The following is a 13,243-nucleotide window of genomic DNA, read 5'->3' on the forward strand; positions in this document are numbered from 1 at the left end:
AACAACATTATTTAATGAACACATTGGGTTGATGCAAATCCCCATTTAATATTTGAATGTTTTATACATGTAAAATGCAGTGTGTACACCTCACAATTCCATATATTACCTGTCGATAAACAGGAATAAATTCAAAGAAAGCAAGACAGGCCCAAATCTTCTATCATCCCCTTAGGAAATAATGTATCTAATGTAAATATCCAAAAGGCATCTCTTTGTAATATTTTAGTGTCCTGATCTCCAACTCTACGATGGTGTAAAATGATTTCTAAACCAAAAAACTTTAAATCAGAAAGAGAATGGTGTGCCTTTTAAAATGCCGAAAAACAGAAGACTTTATATCTTGCCTTGGAGAGAGCTTTTATATTCATGAATATGTTTCCACAAAGAGCGTTTTGTTTTACCAACATATAGAGATGGACATGGACACAATAATGTGTACTACATAACTAGACTGACGGGTGATCCGTTGTCTAATCATACATTTCTTGAAGTTTAAAGGATGTATAAACTCTTTCATTTTAAGACTATGAGTGCATGCTGCGCAATGTTGACAAGGAAAATTCCCAACACTCCCACTCAACGTGCCTGTCCTAACAGGCTGTGAATTATTGTCTGCTCTCACCAATCTATCACTTTAGGTTTTTATCTTTTCAGTATACATACAATGGAGGATCTTTAAAAAGATCCGTCATTTGTCTTTCACTACTTAATATGTGCCAATGAGTACTGACAATACCCCTGATGTGATTTACTGATGTTAGTATAGGTAGTCTTAAAAATACAAGAAAAAGTTTTTTTTTTTTTTTTTTTTTTCTGTTCTAGTATCTGCCTAATTCACATGACAACCAAATTACTTCGGTAGATGGGCCAGCTAATAAGCGCAATAACACATTTCAGGGTGTTCAAATATGGTGCAAGGTCTGCACCCATGGGCAGCAAGCTGTAAAACAGGGTCTCATTCCTGTCGCTCTCTCCAGTCTGAGACATGGACAGTGGAGATCTCCTCGCACCTCTTGCTCCACCGACCCCAGGCTCCCATCTTGCCTTGGCTCCTCACCTCTTCCCCTTCCAAGCATTCTCTTCTTTCGACCTCCAGCTCATGCTGCTCCTTCTCACAGTGACGGCAGTCGGCCATCAAGTGCCCTGACTGGCTGCATCTCCAGCAACACTTTCTCCTTTACTTGGTGATGCTCCCAAAGTGCAAGTCAAACACAGTACCCACACGCTGTAGAAAGTCCAACTGGAGGATGAAGGTTCTACTACGCCAGCTAGCCAGACTTTGAGGCGCTTGGTCATTCCCCCATACTCAACCTGCAGCCATCCTCTCTCTTTCAGGTCCTGCTGTGCATCTTCTGCTAATTCCATTTCAATCCCACTTTATTTCTGACACCAGTGTAACGGCCGACCAAAGCAAACTCCAGCTGGGAAGAATGATGGCAACCACGTGAATTTCAAAGCAGTGAAAACTGATATTTTCTGTTTACTACACTGTGCAGCAATTGAGCACTCTCAGGACGCAGACCATTTCTACATTTATATTAACTTTATACTGTTAAGAAGTAGGTGTTCAAGTAAAGGGTTGACCAATATGAATTGAACTGGATGTAATAATTTAAATATTATATTGAATGCATTTTATTTAATATACAGTACATGTACATGTATAATATTTGTTGTATTGTTTTTATTTCTATTGAGATGAATAAAAACATAAATAACAAAAAACAAAGTTTTTTTTTTTTTTTTTTAAATGAGGCATAAACTGACTGGGCTTAATATCAATTCAGCTTCTTTGTATTCAGCTTTGGAACCTTTATTTGGGTGTGTCTCACAAATCTGAAAAAACTTGCAGCCAATCATTGCAAGGTCTTGCGTAGCCTGCTGTTGTAAGGCATGGCAATCTAGTGGGTATAAAATACACATTTTAAGAATTAACTCACACTCGCAAGTCTGACTTTTCTAGACAGTTAGTTCCTGAAACTAAAAAAAACAAGAGGTAGGTTGTTTCTGTTTTGTACTTAGCGAGAAATATAGTTCCTTATCAATAAGTTATAAACATAGGATGCTTATTGAACTCTGGCAAGTATATTTCTAGTCTCTGCAGCATGTTTTTATAATCTTTACTATAACCACAATTTTTTAAAAGTAATGTAGTGGGTGTGATACTATTATATTGGCAGCCTTTTTTAATTTTACTGTAACGCTTTTCTGGTCAATACAAAAAATAGAACAGAACAAACAGAAAGGTGCAAGTGATATTGGTGTAATAATATACATACCCGTGAACTTTTAGATGTAGTTTGAAAATGCGGGTTTGATAATATTGCAATAGATTTGTTTTTGTTTGTAGATGGGCATTATTTTAACACAATTTAATTTTTTTTTTCAAAACCTACAAATTGGGTTGTCGTTTTATTAGCTCCGTTTTTAACAGTACACTTTTCTATATTAAGAACTGTGCATGAAGTTGTTGGTCTTTTTCAAGATACTGACCATTTATTTTTGCACCAATTGAAGGCAATGTTAGGAGTCACCTAAGTTTCCTAATCTGTGTGGCAATTTTTCAGTACATATTGTATAATAGTGGGTGTAATATCATTTTGGACTTTAGATTCACTTGTATTTAAGTCTGAGAATAAAATACTAATTAAATCAAAACCAGAAGTATACAGTAGTTAAGATAAGTTGGATATTTCATACCCATAGCAAATTTCCTTTAAAGGATAATGTGTTCCAAGTCATATACATTAAGGATAATGGACTGATTAAAGGGATATTCTGTTTCCTAAAAAATCATGCATTTTCATGAGAGCAGTAGCTGCATGTAACACAAGAGTATGGTTTCTTTTCTATGTTATTACTTTTTTTTCTCCAGAAACTTCACTGAAAATGTCCTTCATCGCAGAATTGTTGCAACAGGTCATATATATGGGCATGGACGATTATCCCGTAAGTTTCCATGTACCTATATGTGTTTGACAAGTTTATGGTTACCTTAACAGATAGGGAAAATAGAATTATTTACCTCTTTTCAGAATTGGCCTTGATAAAGCAACTGATTCTCAGAGGTTGGAATGTGAGACCCTCCCTTGACCTTTAAACATGATAGAAATTAGGCAAATCTGTGCTTTGTGTCATAGATTCTACTATAACACAGTTGCTGAACTTAAGTGGCATTAGATAGTGTTTAAATTAAAATATTAATGATACATCACTTTCTGTTACTTGAATATTTTAGAGTTCTTTCTAAATTAACTAAGTTTTACACCTCTTCTTTTAGCCACCAGTCAAAGGACCAACAGTGACTCCTTGCCTTGCCTTTAATGTGAGTGCTGATGTCGCACTATTGGACAAAGCAATCAAAGCAAAAGGTAATGGTGAAACATGATTGTTTCACTGTGTTAGTACTGCAAGTTGACACAATGGCCCTGAATATCAAAAGTATATCCCGACAGTTCAAAACTTGTTGTCTCCGGCTCTTTTAACCTGACTCTTATCCCGAACATTGTTTCTATCATAAAATGAAACACATTTCTGCTGTATTCCAACAGGTGGAATGGGTGCAATTTACATAAAGGTGGCGGACTAAGTATTCAGTATTTAAAAGAGAAACCTATATGTTAATGACGCAAATGACAGTTTTTATGTAATTTCCAGATTTTAATTAATGGACAGGTGGGATTGAAAGGTAGTAAAGGTGGAGAAACAAAAAACAGGCATGTGTTTCAGGAGATATGGAGATAGAAGTGAAGATATATTTAATAGAACAATAATAATAATAATAATAATAATAATAATAATAATAATAATAATAATAATAATAATAATAATAATAATAAAGTAGTACATGAGGACAAAAAGAAAAATTAGAGAGATAATCGTAATGTAATTTTGTAAACCTATGTTCTGTATTAAGGGGCAACACAGTGTGCATGTGTGCAACGTACAACTTGTTAAACGTACAACGTAACAACGTACAGAAGTTTGACAGAAAATTGTGCCATTGTGGACAACCAATTCAATGCAATGATTGTGTAAAGTGTTTTTGTTTTTCTTGAGGGCCAAGTGTCCAGTGATGGTTTGGGGTGTAGGATACATGTGGAGTCTGCTCTCCAGAATAGGGCCCACACATTTGTCACTTTTGAGACTGGTGAAGAATCTAGCTTTTGTGATATATCAAGTGTCTTTTACCAGGCCTTTAATCAAATCTGTCAGTTTTGCTTGCGTCAGAGTACTTGTCTGGGTCATAACCTTGTTAAATTTTGTTAGGTGTGGATGAAAAAACCATTATTGAAGTATTGGTGAAGCGGAGCAATGCTCAGCGTCAACAAATCAAAGAGGCTTACCAGAAGACTTCAGGAAAAGTAGGAGAACTTTCAATTAGTTTATTAATCCCTTTTATTATTAAATTACTGTACATACATTCATGCTGATTGTTTTTTTATGTAGGCTCTAGATGCTGCTCTGAAAAGTGTCCTCTCTGGCCACCTTATAGATGTGGTCGCGGCCCTGTTAAAAACACCAGCCCAGTATGATGCTTACCTGTTGAAAACTGCCATGAAGGTAAGCTTTATAGTGGAAAGTTTAAGTTACTTGTAGTATATGATTCACAATTACACAAGTCAATATCATCAAATGGTGATTGATTAATTTGAAGTATTATTTTACATACATTAGTGGGAACACTGAGAAACAAGGCAACATCCAATTGTTGTTTTGGTAGCTGGTTAAGAACAACAGATCTTCCTTTCAATTATGGTTACTTCATGTATAAAATATACAAGAAATGCCTTGATGCACATCACATGTTTCTATTAGATTTACTTTGGGGAAACAAGAAGCCTCTACATTAAACTTGAAACACCACAAAGGATTTGTATGTGATTAAGTGGGACAGTTATAAATAACATAATCCATTAGAATAAAGTATGTTAGGGTGGGTGTATTTCTATATAGGAGCTTTGATATTACCAATAGACTTAAAATATTGTTGTTCTTGCTGCACTCTATAAGGTTAAATATATTTTAATAATTAAATGTTATGGTGTATATATATCAAATGTAATTGCGAACAGTTTCAGATAAAATCAGGACTAAATAAACAACTTCTGAACATTTACTTTGCTTTATTTTAAAACAATTATACATAACATAGTATTTTAATGGACTTGCAGGCAGATCAATAATTAAGACAAGTTTGGAATCTATGTGAAGTTTAATACCTGTCTTTATTATATTCACATAAGGAGCTCATGATCTTAGTCGTCATGATTTTGAATTAGTGGTTAGTCACGCCAACAACATCTACTGTCCTTACTAGCATGCTGACAACAGTTTCATTTTTAATATATTATCAAGAGTTTGTTTCCTTTGATTTTACCAAGGCTAATGTTTACCTTAAATATAATCAACTCCTGTCATCCAAACCAGAATGTAATGTATTTTATTTTTTTGTTCCAAATATTTATAAATTTAATATTTTATGTAGTCTTGTTTACTAAAAGGACTATTGTGGTCTATCTGACAATATGTACAATTGTGTATGACATGAAAGTGCTTGTGACAGCTTCCCTCTGTTGAAGCAGTAGCTGTCGATGTGTTGTGAAAATCCGTCTTTGTAACAATTCTTATTTGCAGGGTCTTGGAACTGATGAAGACTGTCTGATCGAGGTCCTGGCATCTAGGACAAACAAAGAGATAAAAGAGATTTTAAAAGTCTACAATGATGGTAACACTATGTAACACAATTTTTGTTCCTGGGTAGTAAGTGTTATTTCCTAGTTGCTTATGCCTCAAAAGTATAGAAAATGGCTATTATTCCCCACAAACTTTGCTTTTGTGACCAGGACAGTGATATTTCAAAATATCACTATTTCCAGTGGGAAAACAGGCAAATGTGTGTCTTTTCGTTCACATAAAGTCAGAAAAAAACAACATATGAATCCAAATTAACATGTATTTATACTAAAGTAATACAAAAATGACTACAAAAGATTTAAAAGTGAGTAGTTTTTCGAGATTTATGATTATACTGTAAATTTGTTACACAGTGTAATTGCATTAATGCTTTTACATGTTGTAATGAATTTAATAAATACAGTAATTTAAGGTATGCATTGCTGCAAGAAAGACAAGTGGATATCTTTTAAACTGACCCTCTGCCACGTTTTCTGTTTTACATTGCAGGAAAAAACAACCTTGAAACAGATATTAGCTCAGATACATCTGATGACTTCAAAAGGGCACTCCTTGCCCTTAGTAAGGTAAGTTAGGAGATGGGTTTTATGGGTAAACAAATAAAAATGAAATACTGGCTTTATTAGTTGGTACTAGAATTAACATGGAGCCTGAGGAGGCATTTATATTACTAGCTGTTGTGAGTAGATGGCAAAGTAAATGTTTTAGATTTTACTTACTAATGTTCTATGCATGGTTCTTTAGGGAAACAGGAGTGAGGACAACATTGTGAAGGAAGATCTTGCTGACAGTGATGCCAGAGTAAGAATCTGTGTTTCACTGCCTTTCTTTGCTGTTTTCTGGTGTGCTTTTGTGGACTATTTTGGAACACATTCTAGTAGGAAAATAAAATGCACATTTTGTCCATTAATTAAAGTAATATATTTTCTTTTTCATTTTTAGTACCTAAATTCAGGGTAAAGCACTCAGACTTTAATGGAAATTAAACAAGCTTTTCTCCCCCATATCTAACTCAAGGCTCTGTATGAAGCTGGAGAAAAGAGAAAGGGGACAGATTGCCAGACTTTCATCAACATACTCACCACCAGGAGTGTGCCACAGCTTCGCAAAAGTAAGGCTTAGCGTTATCAATGTTTTAAGAAACAATATTAAGGATTATTGCAGTGTCACACTTGTACTGCAGCTTTCATGTCATGCTGTTGTCCCATACTGTATATTAGGAATTGCTCTGTATTGGGGCTTGATTGAAAAGCTTGGTACAGTACATATTAGGGATCAAATCATATTAGGGATCAAATAATTTTCCTTTAAGGTCTCACTGAACAGACACATTTCAATTGAAAGCCGGTTAAACTATTAAATCACACAATTAGGTTGTGCTGTGTGTATAATCTCCAAAGTGCTTTCATTTAAAAACAAATTGTCGCCTTTTAATCTGCAGACAGGTGTGTTTTGCGTGGCCGATGCAGATCCACATTATAGACACATAAGCATAACTATAGTATATAAATTCTTCATGCATTTTACATGATGTAGTTGTCAGAAGCTTCTATTGCCAACATTGCACAGCCAATGCTACTTACATATGTTTCATGAGGCCTTGAAGACAGCTGTTTCCTAGATTTAAAACTGTCTTTTTAAATATTTGTGTCAGCATTTCAGAAATACACCAAATACAGCAAACATGACGTGTCACAGGCTCTTGATCTGGAGCTGAAGGGGGATATTGAAAGCTGCCTGACTGCAGTTGGTATGTACAGATATTTTCTTTGAAGTAACAGTATTTATTTATTTATTTATTTAAACCAATATTGTTTTAACCTTGTTAAAAAGCATGGTGGCTTTAAAAAACAGTTCAATGCATAGCAAATGATTATTGTATGAAAAGGTCAATCTGCCATCACTACTTTAACTGACTATAAGCTGTTTCAGATGCTGACGTCATAATTTTATTATGATAAACTTGTCAGCCAAGTCAAACAGTTCCCTTCATCTGTGACCTAAGATGGCTGCCACATTAGCGGCATTTGACATGTTGGTTTCACAATAATAAATACCCTACACATTGAGATACTGTCTTCCTATTTGATACACAACTGTATTTTGTGATTCTCTAGGTCAAGTTCAGTCATGGATATCATTCAAGAATAATAAACCCTCTAGTAAATGTACAATTCTTCCTGCATGTTGAATGTGTTGGTGACCTTGATAGGAACTGCATATTCAGGTTAATATTTATTATTATTATTATCATTATTTACTTTTTTATTTTTTAACAGTCAAATGCATTGGAAACAAACCAGCTTTCTTTGCTGAAAAACTGTACCTGGCAATGAAGGTAAACATAACATGTATATTTTGTGTTTCTTAATTGAAGGTTAAAAACATGTTTAATTTTAATGGGAGAGTTTTGCTGTACAATACAGTGTTAATGTTACCAGTTACATGTGTTGTATATTAGTACCATGCAACTCCCGTGCCTGGTTTATAAATAAAACGTGTGCTGTGGAATGTTGCATCTCAATTGGATAAACAGTTCCCAAGCAACTGCTATAAACAAATGTTAAACTAATGGCACACCTACGTGCTTGTACCCAGTCAGTGTTTAGACAGTCTTCTGATTCTTCTTCTTTTGGCCCTGATTAACACCAAGAAGCCTCATTCCTATGTTAATTTTCACACAGGGATCTGGAACCAATGAACAGGTACTTACCAGGATTATGGTTAGCAGATCTGAAATTGACTTGCACGACATCAAAGCTGAATATTACAAAAAATATGGCAAGACTCTTTACCAGGAAATTATGGTAAGTTTCTCTTAGAATTAATGTTATACTAAATTTGTGTGCCATTCCTCCAGGAATAGTTTTTAGTGGATAATCCGTAAAATGAATGAAATTACAGCAACACTTTATTTTATTTATTATTTTCCCGGTTTGTGGTGCTATTCAATCAAACTTTCAGGAACAAGAGACTACCTCAAACACACCACTGCATGAGCAAAAGACTGAAAAAAAGTGATAATTTGCTCAATATCTTAATATAACAAAAATCATAAACACTGCACCACTAGAATATAAATTGAATTAGCATAATAAAATTAGTGTGTAGCATAGGCTTTTGTCTATTTGCTTACAAGTATCTGGGAGATCTTGTTGTTTATGATTATTAGGCTATTATCTTGTTTATATTAAGCGATGAAATGGTTGAATTGATTATATGGAAATGTGACGTTCTCCTCGTAATGACGCCATTTGAATCAAAGTACATTTTTAAACAAGGTATAAATATGAATACATTTATGAATATATTCATGTTGTTATTAATAATCAATCAGATAACTAGCCTAATGTAAACTAAAGTATTCATGTTTTTAAAAACAAATATAATATCCTAATAATAGCTTGTGTTATGTGTTCAAAGTCTATGTATATGTGTATAATATATTTTTACTTTTGTCCTACTTGTTATAATAGTAGAGAATTGTTCATATGCAAAAACTAAGAGTTGCACCATCAATACAAAAATAAATAGCAATCCAAAAATATCCTTTAAGATATGCAGAGAGGACTACAATCTAAATGGAGGGATTTACTTTCTATTGCATATAAATATCATGTTTAAAATCAACTATCCTGTGAAAAAATAATGGATATTAAACACAAAAGGCATGTTTTATTTGATGGTAAGAGCTGACAATTCCGAAAAAGATGGGAAATTGCCAGTATGGCCACCACCTCACCCTTACCTGACCCATGTTCTGACAAGGCTTTCCAGCACACACTGCTTAACTGGTGCAGTAGGTGGGTTCACGTCAGACAACATGTGCAGTCACCAGTGGGTTGCTGAGAATTCAGAAGTTCTCTGAAACAGCCTAACATGTATCCTTGACAGTGACTCAGTGACTGTTAAGTCTAAATGGTTCATGGATTGATTGGTTGGAAAATGCTTGTGTAACATATTTGTCTCCTTTCAATGACCTCATTACTACAGACCCCTAAAGGGGCACTGTGTAAATTAAAAAGGGAGGCTATTATCTCGTGCACACAAGATATGAGGTCCTGCGCACCAGGGAGGAAGTCAAGCACACGACATAGTAGCCTCCCATTTAAATTTTTACACTATGTACCTTTAAGTGTTCTGTACATTACTAACTGTACCAGTTAAGCAGTGTGTGCTGGAAAGCCTTGTTAAAACATAGGTGCAGTGACAATTTCCCACATTTTTTGACATTGTCAGCACTTGCCGTCAAGTAAAACATGTTTTTTTTTGTATTTAATGCGCATGTGTGTGTGTGTGCCCTAGACCTACATTATAAGCAGTGATTGTCTCAGCTGAATGCAAAAATATGTACACTTGCTTTCAAAGATAAACCTTTGTTTGAGATTATCACAGCTGACATGTTTCCTTTTTAAATTATTTTAGGATGAAACCAAGGGAGATTACGAGCAGATCCTGCTGGCTCTGTGTGGAAGCAAGAACTAAATTCCATGCCAGAATGCATGCGAGTTCTTGCAGTGGAAGAACAAATAATCTGCTTTTACACATACCTCGCTCCCTGAAATATATATAACGGTAGATAAATATATGTATGAAGTAACTTGTTTGTTGTAAAATGCTGATCATGTAAAATTGGCTGAGATTTTTACCTTTTCTGAGCAGGGTGGTTGTTGTGTGCAAATAAAGCCAGTGTGCTCCTTATAAACGTATCAACAGTTTTTCTTCATTAGTCTCTCTTTCATGTTGCAGATATATTACAAAAAGTTCTAAAATTGACCTCTTTCTATACATGTAACATGTCACAAAACATGTTCCAATTTTAATTATGTAATGCACAAGTATTTTGAAATGGAGGAGAACTGACATATTTGTATTACGTAGACTTAATTGCTTGTACCAAAGTTGGCTTTCGAGGCTGGTTTGTAAACTCAACATATTGCATATAGATTGCTTAGGATCTTACTGCTAATCAAAGTGCACATTTCGCCTTCCACGCCACGATCACGGAGAAACTATATTCATGACAGCAACCATATTGGCAAGGTTTTAAAAAATCACAGCTGAGGAGCCTCTTGCAATTCCATTCAACTGCAAAGTTCACTCTAAACAGTATTCTCTTCATCAGCCTTTTCCCGCTTTTTAATGATATTGACAATGGACTAATTATAGATTCCACCATACCCAGATGTTTGCCGTCCTATAACCTATAATACAGTATGTGCTACACCAACGTCGATTACAGCGTTAAAAAAAAAAAGAAGACATTTTGGTGTCCTTATATACCCATATACATAAAACCAATGTGTTGGCGCTGAGGCTTATAAAGTTATCCTGCTCATGCATGTAGAGAAGGATACAAATGCAGGAAAGTATTGCAGGCTGCACAACCTCACTCCTGCTTGTTTCACATCTTAGATATTCTTTAGATGAAATATGATTACACAAGACTGTTGTGTAATGCCACAACTCAGTAAAACACTGTTCTTAAAATGCTGTTCACACAGTAATCATACTTCAGCCTGAGAAAAGAAAGTTATACATTGATGATGCAATCAAGAATGTACCACACCCTAGTTTAGTTTTTTTTTTCTTCTTTTGTTTTTGGCAATTTTCCATTTGCAGTTATCCTTGTCTGAATCATACAGGCAGTGTAGCCTGGAATTAAAATGTATTCAAATAGTTTTTTTTTTTTTTTTTTTTTTTTTTTTCATTTATCAACATATCCTACCCCACAACTTCCAAGTAAATAAAAAATATTCTAGAAATTTGTAGAAAATTAATTAAAAATGAAAACTGAAATAGCTTGGTTGGATAAGTGTCCACACCCCTTGTAATAGCAATCCTAAATTAGATCAGGTGTAACCAATCGCCTTCAAAATCACACACCAAGTTAAATGGCCTACACGTACTTTAAATTGTAGTGAGTCACATGATTTCAGGATAAATTTAGCAGTTCCTGTAGGTTCCCTCTGCTGGGTAGTGCATTTCAAAGCAAAGACTCAACCATGAGCACCAAGGTGCTTTCAAAAGAAATCTGGGACAAAGTTGTTGAAAGGCACAGATCAGGGGATGGGTATTAAAAAATATCAAATGCCTTGAATATCCCTTGGAGCACAGTCAAGACGATTATTAAGAAGTGGAAGGTGTATGGCACCACCAAGACCCTGCCTAGATCAGACCGTCTCTCCAAACTAGATGATCGAGCAAGAAGCAGACTGATCAGAGATGCTACCAAGAGGTCAATGCCAACTTTACAAGAGCTACAGGTTTTTATGGCCAAGACTGGTGCATCTGACAACAATATCCCAATCAATCCACAAATCTGGCTTGTATGGTAGGGTGGCAAGAAGGAAGCCATTACTCAAGAAAGCCCACCTTGAATCCCGTTTGAAGTATGCAAAAAAACAATCAGGAGATTCTGTAGCCATGTGGCAAAAAGTTTTGTGGTCTGACAAAACTAAAATAGAACTTCTTGGCCTAAATGCAAAGCATTATGTTTGGCGCAAACCCAACACAGCGTATCACCCAAAGAACAGCATCCCTACTGTGAAGCATGGTGGTGGCAGGATCATGTTATGGGCATGTTTCTCATCGGCAGGGACTGGGGCACTTGTCAGCATAGAAGGGAAAATGAATGGAGCAAAGTACAGAGAAGTCCTAGAGGAAAACTTGCTGTACTGTGCAAGATAGCTGAAACTGGGACAGAAGTTCACCTTCAGCATAACAATGATCCAAAGCACATAGCCAAAGCTACACTGGAGTGGCTAAGGAATAAAAAGGTAAATGTCCTTGAGTGGCCCAGTCAGAGCCCTGACCTATATCCAATCAAAAATTTGTGGCATGACTTGAAGATTGCTGTCCATTAATGCTCTCCAAGGGACTTGACATAGCTTGAACAGTTTTATAAAGAAGAATGGTCAAATATTGCCAAATCTAGGTGTGCAAAGTTGGTAGAGACCCATCCCAACAGACTCACAGTTGTAATTGCTGCCAGAGTTGCTTTCACTAAGTATTAACTCAGTGGGGTGGAGACTTATCCAATTATGATCTTTCAGTTTTGTAATTTTAATATATATATATATATATATATATATATATATATATATATATATATATATATATATATATATATATATATATATATTCTCAATAAAAATTTTTTTCCCCTTAACAGTGTGGCGTATGGTGTGTAGATAAGTGGAAAAAAAAAATCCTCATTTAAATGCATGAAACTCTGAGGCACTGACACAACAAAATGTGAAAAAAGTTCAAGAGGGTGTAGACTTTCTATAGCCACTGTATATGCGGCATATATAAAACCATGCAAAAAATAATAAGAAGAAGACTTTTATTGTGACATATGCCCAGTCCCATTGTGTATTTTATTTAAAATGCAGTAGAGTATACAGTTTGTGCACATGAAAAACATAAATCTTTATAGGGTTTGCAAAGTTAAAGTGCATGTTTTATTTCTTAAGGCTCAGATAAACCAATTTCTAATGTTCAGCCTTACCATTTGAAAACAACTAAATTCCTCAACATG

The 13,243-nt window shown here is 35.0% G+C and overlaps 1 protein-coding gene across 1 annotated transcript; it reads left to right on the top strand.

Annotated features, from left to right (window-relative positions):
• The first annotated feature begins 1,895 nt into the window (after nucleotides 1-1,895).
• On the top strand, nucleotides 1,896-10,409 carry LOC121299140 (annexin A1-like). Its single transcript, XM_041226711.1, has 13 exons — nucleotides 1,896-1,999; nucleotides 2,879-2,952; nucleotides 3,284-3,374; nucleotides 4,273-4,367; nucleotides 4,453-4,566; nucleotides 5,641-5,731; nucleotides 6,190-6,266; nucleotides 6,445-6,501; nucleotides 6,718-6,811; nucleotides 7,355-7,450; nucleotides 7,980-8,038; nucleotides 8,385-8,507; nucleotides 10,126-10,409. The coding sequence occupies exons 2-13, from the start codon at nucleotides 2,893-2,895 to the stop codon at nucleotides 10,183-10,185; spliced, it is 1,017 nt and encodes a 338-aa protein (XP_041082645.1). The 5' UTR covers nucleotides 1,896-1,999; nucleotides 2,879-2,892; the 3' UTR covers nucleotides 10,186-10,409.
• The last annotated feature ends 2,834 nt before the right edge of the window (nucleotides 10,410-13,243 follow it).

Source organism: Polyodon spathula, chromosome 2, assembly GCF_017654505.1.
Source record: "Polyodon spathula isolate WHYD16114869_AA chromosome 2, ASM1765450v1, whole genome shotgun sequence".
Lineage (NCBI taxonomy): Eukaryota > Metazoa > Chordata > Actinopteri > Acipenseriformes > Polyodontidae > Polyodon > Polyodon spathula.

Excerpts from the sequence above, each read along its gene's own strand:
- LOC121299140 (XM_041226711.1), top strand. The coding sequence starts at position 2,893 with ATGTCCTTCATCGCAGAATTGTTGCAACAGGTCATATATATGGGCATG. Across the intron at positions 3,375-4,272 it reads CAAAGCAATCAAAGCAAAAG|GTGTGGATGAAAAAACCATT; the intron begins GTAATGGTGAAA and ends AAATTTTGTTAG. Across the intron at positions 6,267-6,444 it reads CACTCCTTGCCCTTAGTAAG|GGAAACAGGAGTGAGGACAA; the intron begins GTAAGTTAGGAG and ends ATGGTTCTTTAG.